Consider the following 26,528-nt stretch of genomic DNA (forward strand, 5'->3'; position numbering starts at 1 on the left):
AAGTGAGTTGATTTTTTTACTCTTTCAAAAAGTACAAAGACTAGGAGACACTAAATGAAGTTACAAGGAAATACTTTGAAAACAAATAGGAGGAAATATTTTTTCACTCAAAGAATAGTTAAGCTCTGGAACTCTTTGCTGGAGGATGTAGTAACAGCGGTTAGCGTATCTGGGTTTAAAAAAGGTTTGGAAGTTCCCGGAGAAAAAGTCCATAGTCTGCTATTGAGACAGACATGGGGAAGCAACTGCTTGCCCTAGGATTGATAGCATGGATATTGCTACTATTTGGGTTTCTGCCAGGTGGATTGGCCACTGTTGGAAGCAGGATACTGGGCTAGATAGACCATTGGTCTGACCCATTATGGCTATTCTTATGTTCTTAGAATTGGGAAGGAATAGGGAATGATCTCATTAATATCCATTTGCATGCTATTTGCACTAATCTTGGTGTACACATTCGTCTCCCGTGCTAGAGCCCTCTAAGCATTCTGCGCTCACTAATGCCAGCACTACCCCAGCGCTATTCGCCTCTAACACTGGTGTTATGTTTTGAGCATCGGCCTGCAAATGTTTTAGATTGCAGGGTCCATAGCATCAGTGCTGGCCCAGGCATTAGACAGGACTAGGTGGCCACCCAGGGCAGCAGCTTCGGGGTAGGGAGGGGGAGGCAGCAAAGAGCAGCTGCAGTCTAAGCCACACAACTGAAAGGATCACCAGCACATTTTTTTCATCTGCTTGTTCTAAGATGTTTGTCTGAAGGTCATGATTGTGGAGTGTAATGATCAGAATCTTGGGATGGGGACATGAGTCTAGGGACCTGAAAGTTAATTGAGAGGGAGTGTAAGGCTGAAAGTTCAGCTAAGGCACTCACCACCCTCGCACCGGTTCTGCATGGCATGGCATCATCTCCCCCTTAAAATTAGGATAGAGTCAGATATGTTACTTTTTAGGAAGAGATTTAAAACTTTCCTATGTATTAAGGCTTTGGGGGACTATAGGCCAGTGGTGTGCTGGAGCAGGCTCTCACAGGCTCGCAAGAGCCGGTTGTTACGTTTTTAAGAATTTTGGGAGCCAGTTGTTAAAGTAGGGCCCTCCATGGCTTCTTTAACAACTGGCTCCCAAAATGTGGGCTTGGGCCCCCTGCTGAATTCTCTTTTACTTTGCTGGTGGGGATGCTGAGCCCTGCCAGCCAAGTCAATAGACTACTGCTGCTCCCCGCTCCTTGTTTCCAGCTCTGGGCAGCAGGCTGGGACTTCTCGAGCATGTGAGAGAAGTTCCAGCATGCTGCTCAGAGCAAGATGTTGGGAGTTGTGGCCGCCATCAAAGGTATGCCTAGCATGCCCACACGAAGGGAGGGAGGAGAGAGAGGCAAGTGTTGCTCCCCCCCCCCCCCCCCCCCAGCCACCCCTGGCCCTTCCAACTGCAGAGCTGGCTACATCCGGAGAAAGAGCCTGTTGTTAAAAATTTACCAGCACACCCCTGCTATAGGCTGTTAATTTCATTGCAGCCAACTGTGTTTTACTGATATTTTGTACTTGGACTGACTGTTTATGAAACATGTTGAAATAGATTGTAGTGATATTGTGGCCACGTTAGCTATAGATTGGGATTTATCTTATTGAGTCAAATTATTTAGTTAAGTTACTGTTTTGACTGGATTTTATAATTGTGTATGTTGCTTGTAACTTGCCCAGAATATTTTTGATGGGTGAGAAATAAATATTGTAATAATAATAATAATGAGAGGGTGTTTCAGTAATTCTCCCCTTTTCTTCCTCTTTCCAGAGAGCTTTGGGAGACTCTTACCTGCTCAAGACAAAGAGACCCAATCCCCGTGCTTATAACCCACCATCTCTTCAAGGTAGAGTACTGGCTCCTCATCTTCTTTCCCAGTTTAGCCCTAGTTAAGGCAGATACTGGAACACAATTGGTCCCTGTTTACTAAGGTGCGCTAGCGTTTTTAGCGTGCTCTAAAAATCAGCGCGTGCTAAAAACGTTAGTGCACCTATAGCACGGCTTAATAAATAGGGCCCTTAGTGTCAGTGGCAGGAGCAAACGCAGGATGCTGCAATGCCCTCTCCCTGGACTCAGCCCCCCCTCTCAGGCTCATCGTACCTACACCCTGGAACCCTTGGCATGTGTCTGCTATGAAAGAGCAAAGACGACTCAGGAATAAGCAGACGATGCTTCCGAGGATTAAACAGTTTATTGTAGGCCAAACGAGACTCGACACAGCTGTGTTTTGGCCGACAAGGCCTGCGTCAGGAGTCTCTTGGATTTTGCAAAAACATCCACTCGAGATGTTCTTTGTAGTGAGTTTTTTGTTGTTTTCAAACTATGAGCTTTTACTCGGAGGTCAGTAGCTTGTGACCGCCTTGACGTTCAGTGCGCTTCATTGGTTGTTTTTACAGTTACCTTTGATCAGTGTGTTTATTCTAGCAAAAAAGGTGTCAGTACTCAAATGCCAGGCTACCCTTCAGGGGTGGGGTGATCACTAGGGATCCACCCCACAATAGCCAGGCTCCCTGCAACCAGGCACAGAATCTATGGCAAGGCAGAATTGGTGTGTAGAGCCTGAGCTCTTTCATTAAACCTTGGGGACCGTGGGTCAATTTTAGCAGACAATGGAAAAGGTGCCAGTACTCAGTACCCCCTCAAACAAAGCCCTGCCTTTGATCGATTTGGTGCATGGAGCACTTTGCTTGTTGTTTTGCCACACTTACTACAAAGAACATTTCAAGTGGATGATTTTACAAAATCCAAGAGACTCCTGATGCAGGCCTTGTCGGCCAAAACACAGCTGTGTTGAGTCATGTTTGTCCATCGCTGGCCTTATTTCTGCTTCCTGACTATCCCCAGCAATAACTGCGGTCACCAGCCCCAACTGGAAATGTTGCATCTCTGCTGACCATTGGTTTTGTTTTCTGTTTATTCCATACTTGATATCCCACCTTTCTGTAGATACAGTCAAAGCAAGTTTAGATATACTATTTTTGCAGGTACTTTTCTGTCCCTAATGGGCTCACAATGTAAGGTGTTTTTTTGTACCTGGAGCAATGGAGGGTTGAGGGGGTCTTTTACTAGGAATAAAATGGGCCCTGCTGCAGATAACTTGAGCTAAGCTTTAGTAAAAGACCCCCTAAGTGACTTACCCATGGTCACAAGGAACTGCAGTGGGAATTGAACCCAATTCCCCAGGATCTCAACCCACTGCCCCAACTGTTAGGCAGTAGTGGGAATGAAACCCAGTTTCCCAGGTCCAAAACCCACTGCACCGACCGTTAAGCCACTCCTCCGCTCCATAGATTCTCTGCATAGTTTCTGAGTTTGCAAGGTTTTCTGTTGTTTCACAGTATCTGGCAGTGGAGGGATTTTGCGTTGCTATTGTTGAAGTGATGCCAGAATCTGAATATATATTTGATTTGTATGACAAGTGAGAAATCTGAGACAGATGTGCTGCATACAGATTTTTTTTTAAAATATGGGCTTAAATGGTAGACAAATTCACACTAAACTTACTGTTAACAATGAAATATTTAGGGGTCGATATTCAAAGTAATTTAACTGACCAGAAACAACTCCTGACCAGTTAAATTATCTGTTTGGGGCTAACTAGTCATTTTCGGCAGCTCTTAACAGGTCAGTGCCACTGAAAAACAGGCCATCTTGGGGGTGGAGTCAGCACTTGGCTTGTTGAGTGCCGACATTCAGTCCTTAACCAGCCAAGGTTACCATATAAATGTCAGTCTTATTTTTATGCGGCGTTCCATAGCTGGTTTAGTAATGAATATCGCACTTAAATGGTTGTGGTGTAACTGGCTCCAGAAACCCGGAAGTTTAATACTGAAGCCTGGTTGTGGCTCGTTATTGAATTTCCGGACATAATGCCATCAGCGGTTAACAAAACGCTGAGAGTTGCCAGCTGAATATTGACCCCTCAATTTTCTTGTTCAGCTGTGAAGTTTAGTGCTCAGTGTGCCACGCACGTGAACCTGGTCTGTCTGGAGGGGCATAATCGAATGGGGCACTCAAGTTTCCCTGAGGGCATTCTCGCAGGACGTCCCCGTGAAGGGGCGGGGAAACCCGTAGTATCGAAACAAGATGGGCGGCCATCTTTCATTTTGATAATATGGTCAGGGACGCCCAAATCTCCACATTTAGGTCAACCTTAGAGATGGTTGTCCCTAGAGATGGTCGTCCCCGATTTTCAGCGATAATGGAAACCGAGGACGCCCATCTCAGAAATGACCAAATGTAAGCCCTTTGGTCGTGGGAGGAGCCAGCATTCGAGGTGCACTGGTCCCCCTGACATGCCAGGACACCAACTGGGCATCCTAGGGGGCACTGCAGTGGTCTTCAGAAAAAGCTCCCAGGTGCATAGTTCCCTTACCTTGTGTGCTGAGCCCCCCAAAACCCACTCCCCACAACTGTACACCACTACCATAGCCCTTAGGGATGAAGGGGGGCACCTAGATGTGGGTACAGTGGGTTTGTGCTGGGTTTTGGAGGGCTCACGTTTACCACCACAAATTTAACAGGTGGGGGAGGGGGGAATGGGCCTGGGTCCAACTGCCTGAAGTGCACTGCAGTACCCACTAAAACTGCTCCAGGGACCTGCATACTGCTGTCATGGAGCTGGGTATAATATTTGAGGCTGGCATAGAGGCTGGAAAAATATTTTTAAAGTTTTTTTTTAGGATGGGAGGGGGTTAGTGACCACTGGGGGAGTAGGGGGAGGTCATCCCCGATTCCCTCCAGTGGTCATCTGGTCATTTAGGGCACATTTTTGTGGCTTGGTCGTAAAAAAAAAGGACCAAGTAAAGTTGGCCAAGTGTTCATCAGGGATGCCCTTCTTTTTTAATACCAAAAAGACCGCTCTAGCAAAAATAATTAACTGGTGCTTGTTTTTTGAAAAATGGAGAAAGAAACCCTCAGAAACCATAGGCCAAATTGCCTTGAAGTTTAGAGCATGGTTAGGACTGATTTTACATCAACTTAATTTTCTTTGGAATTAATTTGTTTACCAACAATTCAATATTGAGGCGATTAAAAACTTTATGAGCCCCCTTTTTTCAAAATGGAGTTTTTTGGCCCTATGATCGAACTGTAGCCTGTGTTACAAGTTGATGTAAAATCAGTCCTAACCATGCTCTAAACTTCAAGGCAATTTGGCCTATGGTTTCTGAGGGTTTCTTTCTCCATTTTTCAAAAAACAAGCACCAGTTAATTATTTTTGCTAGAGCGGTCTTTTTGGTATTAGGTTACTTTTTTTGCTCTAGAACACTGCTTTTGTTCAGTTTGATTGTAATCATGCCCTTCTTTTTTCCATTATTGGCCGAGGACGCCCATGTGTTAAGCACACCCCAGCCCGCCTTTGCTATGCTTCCGACATGCCCCCGGGAACTTTGGTTATCCCCGCAACGGAAAGCAGTTGAGGGCACCCAAAACCGGCTTTCGATTATGCCAATTTGGGCGACCCTGGGAGAAGGACGCCCATCTCTCAATTTGTGTCGAAAGATGGGCGCCCTTCTCTTTCGAAAATGAGCCCACTGGTGTGTAACAATCACAATAGAAGAAAGGCTGAGAACCACTGTACTAGACATATCTAGGATCTACAATACAGGATCATTTTTATTTATTAGGATTTATTTACCATCGTTTTGAAGGAATTCACTGATGGGCAGATGATCAAAGGCAAATGCAAGTTCTAGAGGCCAAGAGTGCCCACATTTGCCTTCACCCTATGATCAGAGCCAGTGAGCACTTGTAAGAACAAGCTCGCTGGCTCTGAGTGCAAGTAGTTTGCAAATGCATGCTAACAGGGCATTAGGTATTCCTCCCCAATGCTCAGCATTCAGCTGGCCTCAACTCCTGGCATCTCTTGACCCACCAGAGCCTGCCTGAAATGCCCAGGAGAGCAATCTGCCCCTGCCTGTCTTCCCCTTCCACTCTCATGATATGCCTCCTTGTTCTAGAGCTTTCTTTCATTTGAAAGAGACTCACCTCCTGTTCATTTATACCCTGGAAGTATTAAATGTCTCCATATGAGCCCTCCAGGGACAGAAAATTACCTACAGTACCTGAACGTACACTGCTTTGATAGCCTTCAGGCTTGCAGGTAATATATAAGAATTATAAATAAATAAATAAATCATATCTCCTCTCTCACCTCTTTTCCAAAGTTTGTTCCCCTGTGCTTTACGACAAGGACCACTGACTATTTTAGTAGCTGCCCTCTGGACTGACTCCATCCTGTTTCTCCAGAATTGTACACAGTATTCTAAATGGTGAGGTCTCACCAGAGACTAAGTATCCAACATCCTTCTGGACTTTGCTGTCACCTTTTCTGCCCATTTCATCACCTTATTAGACATTGATCGCTGCCAGATCCCTGCTGTTCTTTTGTGCTTTGTAGTTATTGTTGTCTGGGCAGAGTTTTGAAAATGCCAAGTATTTGCACTCTCTTACTCACCCGATCTAAACATGTCCCCAGGAGTTCCACTTTTTAATGTGGCTACAGGGATATGTGTATGTTGTGAACCTGTTGTAGACATTTTAGCTGAACAAAGAGCAGTTTTCAGACAGGTTAGTTTAACTGACTAGATCGCTATTTACCCAAGTGGTTAACTTTGAAAATTGTTGCATTTTGAAATATATCCCTTGGACAGAGCCTGCCAAGAGATTTCCTAAGGTATGCAAAATTCTCTTTAGCCAAAGACGTCAGCAGGGAGGGGGAAGATTTACAGCTGAGCTGCTGAGAGGAGATTCACATACAGTCACCCTTGCCAAGACTCACTAGATAAAGCTGGCTTGGGTCGGAGTCAGAACCCAGTCACAGACTGTGCCTATGTCCGTGAAGCTATCAGCCTGGCGCCCATGGTGGATAGCAGGCCCTGGGTATCAGTCATGTTGTTACTTACGCACCACATAGATAAGCAGGGGGGTTGACTGCCTGCTAACAGGGTGCATTTGTGCTGCTCAGTCTAGGATCTGCACTTGTGTCAGTGGGGCACTGTTGTAAGCGCAGGAGCACAGAGCAAGCCTAGAGAAAGTACAGACTGCCAGCACCCCCTCCCTGCAGCCTTGAGAGTGGTTATCTCAGATAGAGCTTCAGGCAGAGAGAGAGAGAGAGAGAGAGAGAGAGAGAGAGTGTGTACACTCCAGAGCAGCTGAACAGAAGGTCCTGTGACTGCTGCTTAGTTGTACAGGCCAGTGAAATATATGTCCCCCCCCCCCCCTCCGGAGAATGCCTCTGGGGGTCACTGTGGTAATGGGGGCTGTAAATCTGGCTTGGTGGGTGGATATAGGGGGAGCCCAGCCTCCGGAGGCAGGGCAGAAGAATGGATAAAAGGGACGATGAATAGTGGATCGGGGCCTTTGGTTGCCTTACCCCCACTGAGACCCTGAATACCCAGGGGGAGTCCTAGAGATGATCAGGTGGACTTTGGTGTGGCTGGTTGTTGAAACTTATGCCAGGGGCAGAAAGGGGTTTGGGTTGATTCCCTGTCATGGGAAACCTCGAGAAGAAAGGAGTACTTGGTGGAAAAAGACACCCCAGGCAGGAGGGAAGTGGGTGCGGAGGAACCCCACTCCCAGCAGGACTTAGCCAGCCAGCCAGAGGATCCCTAATCTGGGATGGGACAGAATGATGTATAATGAACATTGATCGGATGTGACTTTGGACTCTTATGAAGAAATGATGGTTGGTTTATGAATTGTTTGTTGGTTTGAGTTAATCCAGTAAAAGAAAGTTTGAAGTTTACCTATTGATACTGCTGGTCATTTATTTATTTTTATTTATTTGTTGCATTTGTATCCCACATTTTCCCACCAATTTGCAGGCTCAATGTGGCTTACATAGCGCAGTAGTGGCAGTCGCCAATACCGGCATGAACAAATACAAAGTGAGGTTATGACAGAATAATGATCAGGATTGATAGACACGTTGGGGGTCTCTTGCATTCTCCAAGGTGAGAATACTCTTCGACCTACCGGAGATTTTCTTCAGCCCTGGCCTGTGCCCCAGCTGATCTGAAATACAATCTGTTTTGTGAATCCTGGTCCCAGGTAACTGACCCAGGGAGCTTAGCTGGTGACCCTGACTGAGGGGTAAACCGGGGTTACATATTTATTTATTTTATTTGTTACATTTGTATCCCACATTCCCCCACCTATTTGCAGGCTCAATGTGGCTTACATAGTACCGTAGAGGCGATCGCCAATTCCAGGATAACAATTACAAAGTGATGTAGTGGTAGAACAAGGTTCATGTGTACAAGACACAATAGGGAATCGTAGAGAGGGGGAGTTGTGTTATGTCCATTACGCTCTTTGGTTTCACTTGTGTTGCAGGGTTCAGGCATTTAGGTTGGGTCGGTAGGGTATGCCTTTTTGAACAGGTTAGTTTTTAGTGATTTCCGGAAGTTTAGGTGGCCATACGTTGTTTTCATGGCTTTTGGTAATGCGTTCCATAGTTGTGTGCTTATATAGGAAAAGCTGGATGCATAAGTTGATTTGTATTTGAGTCCTTTGCAGTTTGGGTAGTGGAGATTTAGGTATGTTTGTGCTGATTTTGTTATGTATCTGGTTGGCAGGTCTATGAGGTCTGTCATGTATCCCGGGGCTTCGCCGTAGATAATTTTATGAACCATGGTGCAGATTTTGAAAGCAATACGTTCTTTGATTGGGAGCCAGTGCAGTTTTTCTCGGAGGGGTTTGGCGCTTTCGAATCGCGTTTTTCCAAATATAAGCCTGGCTGTATTTACTAGCATCATTTATTACCTTCTTCTTTGTAAAACAATTAACCCAAGATTGTGTCTGGCAATTTAAACTGGAAAGCAGGGTCCTTAGGTAGATAGCTCACATTGAATAGAATATGACACAGACAAGCAGATGTTACTAGACAGGCAACTTTGTGGAATAGTACAAAGATAACAGACATATACAAAGGATGGTAAACAGTACAAGAGCTCAAAACTAGTGAAATAACTGTAATCCCCCATTATGTACTAGACTCTGTATATCACACCTAAAAATTCGACACTGAAATGAAATTCGCCTAAGCGCATTCAATAAAGCACACCTTAATTTAGGTGTACTTTATAGGATAAGTCTAAATTTCTGTACGGTTTATAGAATACGCTGAGCGCTGGTACGTGCAACTAACTGTAGTCACGGGCAGTTACCCCAAGTAAAACCTGATGTAAATGCGGATGCCTAAATTAGAAGCAGATTGGGTGTATTCTATAGCAACGCGCAGTTTTTAGTAACGACCACGATCCACCCATTCGACTCCCGTGGCCATGCCCCCTTTTCAACTATGTGATTTAGAATTTACGTGCAGCACGTTATAGAATACGCCTAGACAGTTCTGCGCATAAATTCTAATTAATGCCAATTAGTGTTGATAATTGCTTGTTAAGTGGCAATTATCAGTGCTCATTGGCTTGTTAACCAATTAGGTTATGCACATTGTTATGGAATATGCTTTGATTTCTGTGCAGAAATCTCGGTGAGATATATAGAATCTGGGGGTATAGGGGGATTACTGAGTGGCAGTGGCGTACCAAGGGGGGGTGGTGGTGGGTGCAGTCCACCCTGGGGGGGTGCCTTTGGCCTTGCTCCCTCTGCCCCGAAACGAGTGAAACTGACAGGCACGTGGCACCCCCCAGCAGGTAAAAATGCACCCGGGGGGGGGTGTCCTTTTGCCAGGTGGAGGTGTCCTTTCGCCGGGGGGGGGGGCGCATCGGCGATCCGCCCCGGGTGTCAGCCACCCTAGGAATGCCACTGCTGAGTGGTGTGGTTTTTTCCCTGCAGTCACTGAGGGGGAGAGAAGCCCAGCCCAAGGGGAGTGTTTATGGAATAACTTGCAGAGAGAAAATGGTTTTAGTTTATGATTGACAGTTTAAGGTGGAGTTTGAAGGCAATAATAGTGCCTGTTTGATTAAGCACATGGTCTTTGGTTGCCTTCACCCCCACCAGGACCCTAGGAGGAGAAGGGGTATCCTGGAAAGGCAGTAGAAACTAAGGCTGAAATAAAGAGGAGTTCTGCCCCTTAAAACAGAAACTGTGAGGGTGGAAAGAGCTCCGGGTGGGTAAGGGGAACCCTGCCTGGGAGCGGGAGTTGGAGCAGAGGAGGCCTGTTCAAGGCCAGGGTATGACCCTGAGAGGTACATCGCTAGAAGGAGGACAGACAGGGAGGTCTGATCCTGAGGGAAATGGATTATGAGAACAGACATCAGGAGAGGACTGGAGGAGTTGTGTATTTGTACATAAATTTTGATTGCAAAAAAAGAGAAATGTTTAGTGGATAAGACTATCAAAAAGTCTTCGCTGGATTAAACCAAACACGTCTTAAACCAGATGCTGACTGTATAAGAATGTCTGAAGTTTAGATTTACTGCCATTATGGAGTTTAGTAAAGTTTGCATCAAAGACAATCCTTGGTTGTGTTGAGTATTCTTGGAGAGAGTATAAGAGAGAGTGAAAAGTTGACTCCAGAACTGTTGGGGTTAAAAGTAAAAAAGTAAAAGCGCCTTCCAGATTCTTATCCAGCCCCGGCCTGCACCCAAGCTCGAATGAGGAAGACTGGACAGTGAGTGGAGAGTGAGATGTGAAAAGTGGAAAAGTAAAGGATTCCTTCTGTGTGTGGCTCAGGTCTGCGAGGGAGAACCCGGCTTACATAAACAACAAATATCATACACACAAATAGGCACCCCAACGAGTAAAAGTTAGGCAGATCCTCTTGCAGTGTGCCACAAGATAAGTTCTTCCCCTGTCTGGTACTGTTCGGGCTACTTTGTCAGAGGCCATATTCTGAGCAGCCTGATCAGGCCCTTTTGTCAGGGGCTATATTGTGGTCAGGCTGTTTTGACAGTGGCTGTTATGTCAGGAACTTTTTTGTTTGGGGTTTTTTTTTGTCAGGGCTATTTTGTGTGGGGGCTTTTTTCATGGGGCTATTTTGACCAGGTACCACACAAACACTAATCTTAGACAACAAATATTTCACATTTAATATTTTAAAACATGTACTATAATAAGGGAAGCAGCACTGCTCACTGAATTCTTGCTGGACACTTGATCTTGTTCCTAAGAGCCAGATGCACAAAACCTAACGAGCCCACAACTTGCGTTTTAAACTGGTTCCAGGCAGTTTAAAACGCAAGTAGTTTACCGGGGGCATGCACCAAGGGCATTTTTCCTGTCACTGTAGCAGGCAACGAAAACGGAATGCAAATTATCCAAAGGCTATTATAATGAGTTGCAGTACCGTTTTTCCGATTCCCTTACCGTGGAAACCCTAACGTGAGGTCTGCACCTCTCGTTAGGGCTCCTGTGAGGGAATCGGAAAGGAAAAGAGCCCTAAAAAAATTAAAAAAGGAAGAAAAAAAGCAGCGAGCGCACGTGAGGGGCATCCTTTATGGACGTACTCTGCCTGCGCTTGTGAGGGACGTCTTTTCGCCGTTTTTTTTGTTTTTTTTTTTAGTTTTGTCTCCCCTGCGCTGCTCACCTTCTGTAGTAGCGAGGAGAAGGGATTAGGGAATCGGGGACCTGCGACTCGAGTCGATCCGGAGTTCGGGACGTCCCTTTCCATTATGCTTCTCTTCCAGGTCTCTTCAGCCAATCAGAGTGCGTGTAGCTGACACCAGCAAGCTAGATGCGCTTTGATTGGCTGAAGAGACCCAAGAAGAGGAGCATAACCGAAAGGGACGTCCCGATTCTCCGACTGGCTACTGAGGTAATGGTGAATGCAATGGAGCTACAACGAGTAGCTCATTTGCATTCCCTTTCCTTAGTGAATTCCTGTTCCCTACCGATTCGCTATGGAATCGGTAGGGAATGGGAATTACCGACGACTTTAGTGCATCTTCCTCTGAGTCTGCTTTCCTTTCATCCCTAGTAAATTTCCCCAGCCATTCCTTGAGTTCTACCTTCCTCCTCTCGATTGCTGTGCTCGGACACCACAATGGACTCTCCCCCTCTTCTCCATAGCTGGGCTCAGATACCATGATGGAGCCTCCCCCACCTCTCCATTGCTGGGCTCAGATACCATGATGGACCCTCCCCTTTTTCTCCATTGCTGGGCTCAGAAACCACAATGGATCCTCCCCTCTTCTCCATCGCTGGGCTCTGACCCCATGATGGACCCTCCCCCTCTTCTCCATGGCGGGGCTCTGACCCCATGATGGACCCTCCCCCTCTTCTCCTTGGCGGGGCTCAGACACCACAATCAATCCTCCCCTCCTCTCCACAGCTGGGATCAGACAGACCCTCCCCCTCCCAGAGACACCACAACAGACTCTTCCCCTCCTCTCCATGGCTGGTCTCTGACACCATGATTGACCCTTCCCCTCTTCTCCATGGCTGGGCTCTGACCCTACAATGGACCCTCCCTTCCTTCTCAATGGCTGGGATCTGACACCATGATGGTCCCTCCCCCTCTTCTCCATGGCAGGGCTCAGACACCACAGTGGACTCTCCCCCTCCCAGAGACACCACAATGAATGGACCCTCCCCCTCCTCTCCATGGCTAGGCTCAGGATGTGCTCCTATCAGATCTTGTCTTCCAGGCTTTTGATGTTAACTGCTGGCATTTGAGAGCAGCACAGCAGCTGTGACTTGTGACTTTCTCACAGTCAGTGATTTAAAAACTTCTCTGTAATTAAAAGTCACAGGAAATACCAACCAGAATCTATAAATGTCAGCTTGTGGATTTGGAAGGGGGTGTCTTATGTCTCCACAGCCTTTGGATAGGGGCATAGGGGAGCAGCCAGGGTTACCAACTAGATCCAGATTCACCCGACATGGTTGATCCTGTCCTGGGCTTACCCCACTGCATTCAGGAACTTATGGTTCTGATTTCCCCATTGGATTCCCTAAGAAAAGCAAGGCTACAAGTCCCTGCATGTTGGGGTAAGCCCAGGGCTGGATCAACCCTGTCAGGCGAAATGCAGCCTTTTCTGGAACTGAATAAGAGGTTCACCTTCCCTCTTTCCCCTCTGGGATTATGCTTCCACTCTGGAGCCCTGCTGCCTTGCAGTGACGCCTGTGTTGCCCCCTGTGTCCTCAGTGCCCTGTAGAGATGGCTGTGTTGTTCCTGTGGGTCCTGTGCCCTGCACAGATGCTGAGAAGTTACTTCTGTGTCTCAATAAATCTTTTCTTTCCTTCTTGCAGCTGTCCAGCGTATAGTTCAGTCCCACATCCGCTCCATCAGCTCCCTGGCAGACAGTAACCTACCCGAAGATGGCCCAGACAATGGTGACTCTGATCTGGAAGAAGAAGACAGCTCTGAGGGCTCCTGTGAGCCAGAGGTTATGGCAGAGACCCCTGAGGTGTCTAAACCAGAGAGTGGCATTGACATGGGTAAGAAACAGAAAAAATGTGAAGAAACACTGCCAGCAGGAAATCACAGTTTGTCTCTGTATTTGCCTGTCTGTCTTTACCACAGGTAGAGGGGCTGCTGTGATGGCAGTGGGTAAAACTGCAAGCTGAATTTCAAAGGGAAACTCTTCCTGGGGTTTCTGTTTGATAATCCCACAGCCTCCAGTGCCATGGGGATGCCCTCCCCCTGCCCCCCCCCCCCCCCCCCCCCACATGTATTTCTGTTAGAAGTCCAGGAGTTCTTTCTGGACCGAAACCTAAAAATTGGATCCCTCATTTCAGCTGCTACATATGCTTCTTTTTGCAAATTTACATGTATTGCGGTTTATTCTCAATTTTATAGGGTTTAAGATTTTGCTGTTATGGTGCACTCCTAAATAATGAAGTGACTTGATAATCACAATTCTCTACTAGGGGTTCCCTGAAAACCGACTGTGGGGATAACGAGTACACTGGGATTTCAAACTGAAATCCCTGTGCAGAGCTCAGATGGACCATTCCAGTCCTCCCCCCTCTTTTCCCCATTGGGAGGGGGGAATTTTCAAAGGAAGGATTCCAGGGCTAAATACTTGTTTATCCATGGAACTCCGACTGAAGATTGCTCTCACAGGGTCTAATTCTAAAATAAGTTCTGTGGAAATAATCCTTGTATCATCCCTTCTGTCTGTCATCTTTCTGACTCCATATATCTGAGAGACCCGTGTCAAGGAGGGTGTGGGGGCGGGGAGAAGGGACATTTTCTGCACATATGGAGTGTTATACAGCTTGTGCCTCTGATCCTGGAGAAACCTGAAAATATTGACACATTCTCCACCTCATTGCCTTCCCTCCCCCACAACTCTCACGGCCTCATATACCAGGCCTCCTTCCCTCCTCCTGCCCTTCTGTCAATTCTGAAGGGAAATTAGAGTGTATTTGGCATCCTAACAGAGGGACCTGGCAAATGATCCTCTGTGTCCTCTAGAAGTACAGGGAGGCGATGTGTGTGTATGTGTGTATGTATGTGTGTGTGTGTGTGTGTGTGTGTGTGTGTGTGTGTGTGTGTGTGTCTATCTGTATGTGTGTCTATCTCTATGTGTGTCTATGTGCCTGTATATGTGTGAGTGTATCTGTCTGTATGTAAGTCTAAGTGCCTGTATGTGTGTGTATATGTATGTATGTGTGTGTTTGTGTATGTACACATATCTGTCTCTGTGTGTGTGTGTCTGTATGTATATGTATTTGTTTGTGTGTCTATGGTGCCCATTTACGAAGCAGATAGATGTCTCAAAATGGCCAAAAAAAAGTCCATATGCCGAAAACGTCCGACTCACTATTTTCAAAAGGCAGAATGTGGACATTTTACACTGCAGTTCATCCAAATAGCAAGGGGATGTATTGGAGGCATGTTTCGGGTGGGACTAGGGAGGACCCAAAATTAGAACATCTTCCAATATTGGCTGGATAAATGTTAGATCAGGGAGTGCTAGGGAAGTAAAATTCTTAGATGTAATAAATGACTGTTTCTTGGAACAACTGGTCCAAAAACCAACAAGAGGTCGTACTATTTTAGATCTAGTTCTTAGTGGAATGTAGGGAATGGTACGAGAGGTAACGATTTTGGATTCACTGGGAAACAGTGATCATAACATGATCAAATTTGAGTTGTTATCTGGAGTGAAGTCACTAAGAAACTCTACTGTAGCAGAATTTAATTTTTGAAAGGGCGACTACGACAATAATCCTTGTGACTCCGGGCAAGTCACTTAACCCTCCATTGCCCCATGTAAGCCGCATTGAGCCTGCCATGAGTGGGAAAGCGCAGGGTACAAATGTAACAAAAATAAAATAGATACTATTGGAGATTCTACATGGAATGTTGCTATTCCACTAGCAACATTCCATGTAGAAGGCTGCGCAGGCTTCTGTTTCTATGAGTCTGACGTCCTGCACGTACGCAGGACGTCAGACTCACAGAAGCAGAAGCCTGCGCGGCCACATTGGTGACCTGCAAGGGCTGACTTCTACATGGAATGTTGCTAGTGGAATAGCAACATTCCATGTAGAATCTCAAATAGTAGCAACAGTGGAGGAGTGGCCTAGTGGTTAGGGTGGTGGACTTTGGTCCTGAGGAACTGAGTTTGATTCCCACTTCAGGCACAGGCAGCTCCTTGTGACTCTGGGCAAGTCACTTAACCCTCCATTGCCCCATGTAAGCCGCATTGAGCCTGCCATGAGTGGGAAAGCGCAGGGTACAAATGTAACAAAAATAAAATAAATAAATAAAATGAGGAAAATAGTTAAGAAGAACCTAAAAGGGTCAGCCACAAAGGTTAGGACTTTAAAGCAGGCATGGACGTTGTTTACAAATACCCAGACTAGAGAGTTGCACGGGGATAGAAATCCAACCCGTCCCCACTGGAATCCAACCCGCCCCCATTCGTCCCTGTAGGGAATCTAACCCGTCCCCACAGGGAAACTTACCCGTCCCCGCAAGAATTTAACCTGTCCTCACCCACAAGAATTTAATGGTACATTAAAAAAAATTTCCTGTCAGCTCTCTCAGTCTCTGGGTTTGAGCCGCAGCACTGCAGGCAAGGAAGGAACGGAAGTTGGAACACTCTGGTGCGGACATATAAGACTTCTCTGATTCACTGGCACTGTGTGCTAAGAGATCACCACATGCACGCGCCAGTAGGTCAGGTGACATCTGATGCTCATGTTTATGTCAGAGCTGAGGTCTGCGCATCAGCCCGGAAGTAGAGAGGATTAATAGTAATAGTAAATGACAGCAGATAAAAACCGGATCGGTCCATCCAGTCTGCCCAATAGTCACAATCATTATCAATTCATGATTAAATCAACAATGAATGTGATATTATATACTTGATTATGGTATTTCTGTGGCATTTCTGGCACATAGACCATAGAAGTCCGCCTGGCCCTATCCTTATGTTCCAACTGCTGGAGTTGCCCTCAAAGCCCTCTCCAGCCTATTCATGTTCTCATTTGCGGGACACAGACTGTAAAAGTCTGTCCAGAACTGTCCTCATGTTCCAGCCACTAAAGTTGCTGTCTAAACCCTTTCCAGCCCATCCAAAACCAAATTGCCATATATGAGACACAGACCGTACAGGTCTCCCGGTATCGGCCCTAGTTCATCACAGCCAGTCACCATGTAAGTGTCACGCGACACATCCACACACATGCAGCCATTTAAGTTTAGGTGTTTTTTATAACTTCCATTTTCTAAATAGAGATCCTCTGTGTTCATCCCATGCCTTTTTGAATTTTGTCACCATTTGTATCTCTACCACCTCCTTAATGGAGGCTTTCCACATCTGTGCTGTTAAAGCAAGGAGGAGGAGGAGACAGCACTCAAAGAACTTGGTACTCGGTAGGCGAGAGGCTGGCGCAAGTGCAGCATACACTTCCACGGGAACCCCACAGGAACTGCTTCCATCCCCACGGGATCCCCGCAGGATCCCTGCAGAACTGCTTCCGTCCCCGCGGGAATCCCGTGGGTTCCGCGGGATTCCCGCAAACCCAGTTCCCGTGCAAGTCTCTAGCCCAGACCAAATGTATTCTACATATTAACAAAGGTGGAAAGAAGAGTAAACAACAGCCAGCAAGGTTAAAAGGTGAAATGAAAGAGGCTATTAGAGCCAAAAGAGCATCCTTCAAAGAATGGAAAAAGGATCTGAATGAAGAAAATAAGAAGCAACATAAGCACTGTCAAGCTAGAAGCAAAGCATTAATAAAGAAAGTTAAAAGAGAATATGAAGTAAAACTTGCCGCTTAGAAAAAAACTCATAGTAACACCTTTTTCAGGTATATCAGAAGCAGAAAGCCTGTGAGGGAATCTGTGGGACCATTAGATCTTGAAGGAGCAAAAGGGGCACTCAGGGAGGACAAGGCTGTAGCGGAGAGATTGAATAAATTTCTTTGCTTCAGTTTTACAGAAGAAGATGAGAGTGATCTTCCTGTACCAGAAATGGTTTTCAAGGGTGACGATACAGAGTAACTGAAAGAAATCTCGATGAACCTGAAAGATGTATTGAACCAAATGAACAACTTAAAGAGTGATAAATCATCTGGACCGGATGGTATACACCCCAGGGTACTGAAAGAACTCACACATGATATTGCTGATCTGCTGTTAGTGACCTGTAACCTGTCATTAAAATCATCCATAGTACCTGAAGATTGGAGGGTGGCCAGTGTAACCGATTTTTAAAAAGGGTAAGATAGTGGAAACTATTATAACAAATAAAATGATGGAATACATAGGCAAACATGGTTTAATGGGACAGTCAGCATGGATTCAGCCAAGGGAAGTCTTGCCTCACCAATTTGCTTAATTTCTTTGAAGGAATGAATGAACATGTGGATAATGGTGAGCCGGTTGATGTAGTGTATCTAGATTTTCCGAAAGCGTTTGACAACCTTCCTCATGAGAGACTCCTGAGAACGTTAAAAAGTCATGGGATAGGAGGCAATGTTCTTCTCTGGATTAGGAATTGGTTATTGGACAAAAAACCTATCCCACAGCCACTTTTCGACAGAAAAAAAAAGGGATTTTCTGTTTGAAAATACATGAGAAGGATGTTCTTTTGCAGAAAACAGCCATTTTCCAACATGAAACGTCCAAAATATAAATGCCAAAAAAGAAGGCACAAAACATCTGTCTGCCATCATCTGTATAAAAATGGCCACGCAGATGTCCTTGCAGAGCAGAGGGACAGCCTTTATAAAGAGATTCACCCAAGGTGGTGTATAGCAGGTACAGCTTAACATAAAACTTGCAGATCTGTTAACAGCATAACAAAAGCAAAAATGACCAAATATAAACATAAATACCATAAATGAAGTAAACTTGAAATCAATAAATTGAAACCTAATAATAGGACTATCATGAAACAGTACCAACAAAATACACATTTAACAGCACCGAAATTCAAATAAGATATAATACAATGTCAGCATAATACTAAAAAACACCTATAACCACACATTAGAACATTCAAATAACATAGATATGATACTAGTGCTTTTCTACAATACAGCTTATCATGTAGCTGAGGGGCCTAGTGCAGATATATGGATGGGGACAGGATGGGTGGTACAGAGTCAGTTGGTGCTACACTCAAGGCCAGTTCTTTGTACAGTTAAACAAAATATAAGGAACTGGTCTAAGTTACAGTGTGTGGATAGTCAGTCACCACATGTATTAAAGGCTTGGGAGAACAGCCAGGCTTTCACCTGCTTCCTGAAGTAGAGGTAGTCTTGAGTTAGATGTAGCCCCTCTGGGAGTAAATTCCAGAGTGAGGGGCTACTCCTGAGAAGGCTCGCTGGTGGGTATCACATATTTATTTATTTATTTATTAGGATTTATTTACCGCCTTCTTGAAGGAATTCACTCAAAGCGGTGTACAGTAAGAATAGATCAAACATGAGCAATAGGCAGTTACAGCAGTAAAAATATTCAACTAACAATACAAAGTATGGCATGGTATACTACTTGCAATGTCAACACATTATGTAATGGAACATTATAATTGGTAGTGAAGGGTAAGGCAAAGTTGTACCATATAGATGGGTAAGAAAGTAGGAAGAGCTAGAAAGTAAGGTGACTGATTTGAAGAAAGTTGCACAGAGAGATGGTTAAATATTATCTCAGCTAGGGTAGGAGTGGATAAACATGTCCCGCTGCAGTATGTGCAGTGAATTTCTTTGGATGAAGGTTCAGATAGTGATGCTCCTTCAGAGGACCTTAGAGATCTCAAAGGAGTGTAAAGGGTTACCTTATTCTTTACATACTCTGACCCATGTTGTCTGTATATCTGTATATGTATATGACTGTATGTGTGTCTGTGTGCCCGGATGTGTGTATGAGTTTGTATGGATCTATGATTTATAGGGCTGTCTGCATGCCTGTGTTGGCAAATGTGTCTGTGTCCATGTTTGTGAGTCTGTGGGTTGTCTATGTGGCTGCATATCTCTGTATGTGTCTAATAGTGTGGTCTTTTCATTTTTTCTTGAACCAACATAAGAATTGTCAAAAATCAATATTTGCTGACTACCTGGGTGTGGCTACCTTCTTCATGTGTCAGCTTTCAGTGTGTAACTTCTTGTCTCTGGGGCTCTTACTTTTCTTCCTAAAGAATTAAAAATGACAGCCCTGAAGTTGAAAAACAAATATTTGTCTAGCAGTAACAGGCCACCACTATCCATGGCTATTTAGTTGTAGCATGGAATGTTGCCACTATTTGGCTTTCTGCCAGGTACTTGTGACTTTTTGGGATTCTGTAATCTTGCTATTCTTTGGGGTTCTACATGGAATGTTGCTATTAATTGCGTTTCTGCCAGGTACTTGTGACCTGGCTTGGCCACTGTTAGAAACAGGACACTGGGCCATTGGTCTGACCCAGTATGGCTACTCATGTTCTTATATAGTTCAGCCAAATATCCTTACAGACTACCTTAGCACAATCAGATAGTGCCTGGCCACTGCGTGAATGGAGTGAGGGCAGAGGGCCATTTACCAAGAGAATGGTAATCTTCAGACTATTATCCACATAAACTTAGGACAGCAAAGACACTGTCCTAACTCTATGCAGACAGTGGCTGTGCTCAGGTGGCTATCTGGGAAGCAGAAGCACTCGCTACTCTATCCGAATATTCAATGCTGCTTGCAATCCAGACAGTGACATTGAATAACCAGATCATTTGGGGTCTATATTCAAAGCAATTTAACTTGCCAGAAATGAATACTGCACTGACTGCTAAACTGAAAGCCAGCTATTTTGTGGGCAGTCCGGATGCAGAATTGAGGGCCGGTATTCAGCACTTAGGTTTAGCAGTCAAATCAGACCACCTGTCTTTGTGCAGTGGTGCTTATGCGGTTCAGGGCTGGCAAGAGACACAGCCGGGCCCAGGGCAGAACCAGACCACCGCATGCCGCCCTCCTCCCCCCCCCCCCCCACTCGTGGCGCCGCTCCCTCACGCCCGCCCCCTTACCTGTCTCTGCCTTCAAAGGGGGGGGGGGGGGCAGGCACCGGCAAGCCTCTTCCTACCTGCCTGCTCCCATGGTCTGTCCTCTCCTGCTCCTGTTTGTGCCGGGAGTCAGGACCTCGATGATTGCATTAACGCGATATCATGCTAATGCAATCATCCAGGTCCTGGGTGGCACGCAGAAGCAGGAGAGGACAGACCTGGAAGCAGGTAGGCAGGAAGAAGCTTGCTGGCGCCGGGCCTGGGCCCACCCTTGAAGGCCAGATCCAGGGAATTTTGCCCCCATCTCGGCGGCCCTGATGCAATTAAGCCCTGAATATTGCACTTAACCACATAAGACATAGCTGGCCAGATAAACTCGGATATTTAATGCCATTGTCTGGACATGGCCCGGAATTGAATATTCAGGAATAATGATAGCAGCGGCTAAACACTCACCAGCTGAATATCTATCCCCTGATGTTTAACTATTGACCTGTACAAGTTGCAAGATTTTTGAGTAACCATGAATTCTGGCCACCTTTAGCTACCTGAGTTCCAGGGTGCATTCTATATACCTTGAACTACCAATGAAAAGGCAATGAGCTAAATCTAAATAAAATAGTTTCTTTCTCACCTCCTCAGTTAAGCTAGAGGTAAGTTCCATTGTAGAAAAGAAACAGAACATAGGGCTTCTTTTATTAAGGCATGCTAACAGGTAAGAAGCCCATTTTATTCCTCTTGACTTCTTAGCATATAGTGCACGATAATTCCGTTAGCACACCTTAGTAAAAGGAGCCCATAGTGATCAGAAACATAGTCCTGTAAAGTTCACCAAAGCAATTATTTCCCTCCAAGTCACAGCACAGTCCACTAACAGAATAACAAAGTTACTTACCTGTAACAGAAGTTCTCCGTGGACAGCAGGCTAAGTCAGCGTAGCTGACACATCCTGCTTGTCCTAGGAGAATACTTCCTTCACGGTCAATGGCAGACAACCCCATGGCTGGGACAATGCATGAGAACAACATGAAGAAAGCAGGGCCAGGCCTGCTGTGGAGAGAGGTGCTGACAGGGCCTCTCATACCCTGCCGCCAACTTTAAGAAGCAGGGAAGGGCTGAGTGTAAGGGTCAAGGGACATGTCAGCACAGTGTCACCACTCAAAGGTCACAACCTGCTGCTGCTTTTCACCTTTACTGTGTGTGTCTGCATGTGTGTGTATGCACCTCTGCTCTCAACAGTGTGGAAGCCCTTGGTAACACTGGCTTGTTCACCCTCTGCCCATGTCGAAGAAGATGCTGTCACACTGATAGAATTTGTAAAGTTACATGGATCAAAGAGTTCAGCATGATTATCTGTGACAAAACAGATTGCTCAGTTCACCAGGGACTTCCACTATATAAAAGAATAAAGTCAGTCATAGCTTGTTATTGTATCTGATGGGAGATCAGTCTGATCATCTTCACAGTCCAGAACATCTTTCATTTCCAGCTCATAATGCCTAGTGACAGTGTGATTATAGCCACGGTCCCTCTGCTCTTCCTGAGAGGCCCTGTCGCTGGCCCCAGATTATAGCCAGGGTTCTTCCTCCTCTTCCTGAGAGGCCCTGTCGCTGGCTCCAGATTATAGCCAGGGTCTCCCACCTGCTCTTCCACAGATGCCCTGTCATTGTCCCCAGATTATAGCCAGGGTTCTTCCTCCTTTTCCTTAGATGGCCTGTCACTGCCCCCAGATTGTACCCAGGGTTCTCCCTCCCCTTTCCGAGAAGCCGTCACTGCCTCCAAATTATAGCCAGGATTCTCCCTCCTTTTCCTTAGATGGCCTATCACTGCCACCAGATTACAGCCAGGGTCTCCCCTGTTCTTCCTGAGATGCTCTGTCACTGCTCCCTATCGCCAGGATCTCCCTTCTTTGCCTGAGATGCCTTTGTAGTGCCTCAACCCTCATTTTCCACATAGAGCTGTAGTGGGTATTAGCCCCAATAGCTGATGTAAACTGATGATTTAATGTCTTCATAGTGCTACTTTGCTCAGAGGCTGCTTCAGCCTATGACATCAGTAGAGCTCTGTCCCCACAATGCAGCTCCAGCTGAGAAGTTGGTAAGATCCCGGTGGGGACTCACACAGTGAGGTAATGCTAGTATGGACTCCAACGCCAAAGAGGAGGGCTGCAGACGGCTACTAATCAGGAAGCTACAGCTGGTCTTGGCAGTGCTAGGCTGTAGTCAGTGGGTGATTCTGTTTATTTTGCAAACAGGCAGATTGTATTTTCAGTGTTTAGCCTGGAAGTCAGCAGCACCATCCAGCTGTTTACAGACACTATAAATAAAGCAGTGGTTCAGAGCTTCTGGGTAAAACCATGTTTACAGGCATTGGCCAGAAATAACTTTCTTCGACTTGGCTGGTCTCTGCAGCTACTAGGATAATGTCTGTCAAGCCACCACTCAAACATGAAATTGGCGACAGTAGGAGGCTCCATATCGGAATAGCAGGGGATGCTGCAGGGCAGGAATGAGGTGCGTTGACAAGAGCTGTGTATATGGGACATCTCAGTACTGGGATAGCAGGGGTGCTGAGGGCAGGCGCATTGGCACTCACTGTATGAGGTGGATTACCAGGAAGGTATCAGTAATAAGAAATCTGTGAATGCTAGAAATAAAGCTGCCTGTCTCCTAGTTCAAATGTGTTGTCACTTCCTAGACGAGGAGAACTCCATCTGCAGAAGGCTGGATGTTCTCACCGAAGATCATCCACTGACAGAATCCAAGAGGTCAGAGGTCACTGAAGAAGGAAGGTCCTCGGACAATAAACTGGAGACAGCACCAGAGAAGCATGGTTCCGCAGAAGCATACAAACAGAGTGATACTGCAGGCTGCAGCTCCCAGGGTAAGGGGGGAAGGATACAGATGGAGAACTCCAGGGCTGTGCCTGAATGGGCGGGAAACAATGTCATTGAGATGCACTGGCAGAGCAGGGTTGAGGTGTATTGGTAGAGCTGTGGAGGTGGTCTCAGTACTGGACTAGCAAGGATGCTGCAGCACAGGAATAAGGTGTAATGGCAGATCTGTGTGTAAGGGTCTCAGGCCCAGATGCATTAAAGACATTGGTAATTCCCGTTCCCTACCGATTCCATAGCGAATCGGTAGGGAACGGGAATGCACCAACGATAGGGAATGCAAATGAGCTACTCGTTGTAGCTCACTTGCATTCTCTAGTCCTTCGGTACCTGAGTCGGAGAATCGGGACGTCCCTTTAGATTAGGCTCCTCTTCCTGGTCTCTTCAGCCAATCAAAGCGGGCTTAGCTGGCTGTTGTCAGCGAAACGCGCTCTGATTGGCTGAAGAGACCAGGAAGAAGAGCCTAATCTAAAGGGACGTCCCGATTCTCCGGCAACCAGGAAAATAGAAAAATTTCACTGTGGAGGGGTAAGTGGCGCGGCGAAGACTAAAATAGAAGGGGGAAAAAAACACGAGCGCCAGCAGAGCAAAAATCTACGGAAAAAAAAAACGTCTCTCAAGCGCAGGGAGAGTACGTCCTTAAAGGACGCCCCTCACATGCGCTCCCTTTTTTTTTTTCTTTTTTACATTTTTTGGGGGCCCTTTTCCTTTCCGATTCCCTCACAGGAGCCCTAACAAGAGGTCAGACATCTCGTTAGGGTTCCTACGGTAAGGGGATCGGAAAAACGGTAGTGCAGCTCATTATAATAGCTTTTCAATCATTTGCATTCCGTTTTCGTTGCCTGCTACCGTGGCAGGGAAAATGCCCTTAGTGCATGCCCGGGGTGAACTACTTGCGTTTTAAACTGGCTGGGCTCGTTAGGTTTTGTGCATCTGGGCCTCAATACTGGAATAGCAGGGGGAGCTGCGCTGGCAAAGCTGCTGCACAGTGGCATAGACATAGGTGGGGGGAAGGGCCCACCCAAAATCAGTGCTCCATAGGCATGGCTGGTGGGGATTCGCAAGCCCCGCCAGCTAAAGACCTCCTCCCAGCGAAAGAACACTTATATCCTGTGCAGCCAGCAGTGTTGCTGAGCCGCTGTTGCCCCACCCCTCGCTCATGCGCAGAGGCTGCGCACGTTAGTGGCTTTGGGATTGGGACACTACCACCGGCTGTGCAGGGTGTAAGTGTTCTGTCTGCTGGGAGGAAATCTTTGGCTGGCGGGGCTTGCAGATGTCTGCCAGCTCAGATATTTCTTTTGCTTTGATTGGGGGGGGGCGGGGATAGAGAACCAGAAGGGGCCGAAAGGGTGGGGAGAGTGCCAGAGTGGGGCCGACGAGGGCAGGGAACAGATGAGTTTTTGGGTCCACCTTCTTTGGGCTCAGGCCCACCCTGAATTGGCCATCTGGCTACACTCCTGTAGCTGCAGGGTAGGAATTAGAGCTGAATTTTGGGATAGGAGGATGCTGCTACAGCGTAGGTGCATTGGTAGAGCTGTAGGTGGGGGTCTCAGTACTTATATATCACAGGGGGTGTTGCAGCTTAGGAGTGAAGTGCATTGGTAGAGCTGTTGGGGGAGTCTCAGTACTGATATAGCAGGGGGTGCTACAGCACAGGAATCAGGTACATTGATAGAGCCGTGGGAGTCTCAGTGGTATAGGCAGGGGTTATACCAGAGGCGTAGCTAGGTGGGACCACGGGAGCCTGGGCCCCCGCAAATTTCATCCGGGCCCCTGGTTTTGCTGGCGGGGGTCCCCAACCCCCACCAGCCGAAGCCTTCTTCAGTGCCGGTCTCTGACGCGCCGCGTTCCCTGCCCTGTGCTCTTTCTTCCTCCTGACATCCTGCATACTCAGTTTCACATAAAGGAGCATTCACAGGACGTCAGGAAGAAGAAAGAGCAGGGTAGCGAACGCGGCTGCACCGGAGACCAGTGCTGAAGAAGGTATTTGCGTTTTCGGGGGGAGCAATGAGGCGGTGAGAGGAAGCAGTGAGGTGAGGGGGAGCGGCGAGGTGGCGGAGGGCGAGGCAGCAGACTAAAATGTGCCCCCCCACTTCGGGCTCTGGCCCCCTCCCACCATGAGGTCTGGCTACGCCCCTGGGTTATACAGTGAAGAAATGAGTTACTTTGGTAGAGCTGTGAGTGTTGGGGGAGGGGTCTCAGCCCTGGTATAGCAGAGGATATATTGCAGCACAGGAGTGAGATGCATGGAATGAATTGCTGTGTTTGTTTTCCAGAGTTTAAAGATCAGGAGAATCCCATTACTGAGTGAGTGCACTGACCTTTGCTCCAGCCTCCTTAGAGAGCTGCTCAATGGATACTGTCTCTGCTGCCTGCTTGTAGAAAGGAAGGAGAAGGAAGAGAGGCTGTATTCCATCAACTTAGCACCCAGTTGGTTTCTTTGGACATCTCTTAGCAAGTATGGGAGAAAAGAGGCACACAGGGAGTTAAAGAACCCTGAAAACCCCAAGAGTTTTTTGTTCATTGTCTTCAAAACACACATAGCCTGCCCTGAACCAACACTCCTTTGAAGGCCAAGCTGTCTCCTGCTGAACTTTGTTCACTGTGCTATGATATCATCAAGTTTTCGTAATGCTTCCTTGCTATTGGTTAATGCCTCAGGAGGTATGCAAATAAAATGCACCAAAAATATATGAAATAAAGAACTGCATGGGATCCGACTGACCAATTAGAAAACAGCACCCCCAGGCCTTCTTTACATAAGTGTGTTTGTTGCTGCTGGATTAATGCAAGAGTGTTGACGCATTCCATGAATATCTTTAACTTTTTGAACATGGGCTAGAATTGGCATAAACAGTGGACGAATCTGTACCTCCTTTCACCTCTCCCCCGCTTCACTCTTCTATCCGCTAATTCCTCTTTTCCTTCACTTTTCTATCCTATCGGGATTGTAGTTCATTTCCATATTTTAACATTTTAATCTATTATATTTACTAGTTTTATGTAAACCACCTAGACGGGTATTTCCATGAGCAGTATATCAGATTTCAATAAAACTCGGAAAACTTGATGGATGACAGGTGAAATGTGATTGGCTGCTATGATTTCTTTCTGATGTCATGCCTGTGTTATCATGGTTCAGGTGAATGCAGTGACATATAGGGGCCGACATCCAGCTGGCGGTTGGCAGCGCATTGTAGATGGTTTCTATTACCTGAGGTTATCTTTTTTTAAGAAACCTAAGGGTCCTTTTACTAAGGTGTGCTAAATGATAAGAAGC

The 26,528-nt window shown here is 46.4% G+C and overlaps 1 protein-coding gene across 1 annotated transcript in view; it reads left to right on the forward strand.

The window, feature by feature from the left end:
• Positions 1–26,325, forward strand: part of PPP1R1B (protein phosphatase 1 regulatory inhibitor subunit 1B) — a 49,564-nt gene extending 23,239 nt beyond the window's left edge. Inside the window, exons 4-7 of the mRNA XM_030221120.1 lie at positions 1,786–1,861; positions 13,174–13,362; positions 23,053–23,238; positions 25,525–26,325. Of these exons, the coding sequence (XP_030076980.1) occupies positions 1,786–1,861; positions 13,174–13,362; positions 23,053–23,238; positions 25,525–25,559 (486 nt within the window). The 3' untranslated portion in view covers positions 25,560–26,325. The remainder of the gene's footprint in view (positions 1–1,785; positions 1,862–13,173; positions 13,363–23,052; positions 23,239–25,524) is intronic.
• The last annotated feature ends 203 nt before the right edge of the window (positions 26,326–26,528 follow it).

This window comes from Microcaecilia unicolor, chromosome 12, assembly GCF_901765095.1.
Source record: "Microcaecilia unicolor chromosome 12, aMicUni1.1, whole genome shotgun sequence".
Lineage (NCBI taxonomy): Eukaryota > Metazoa > Chordata > Amphibia > Gymnophiona > Siphonopidae > Microcaecilia > Microcaecilia unicolor.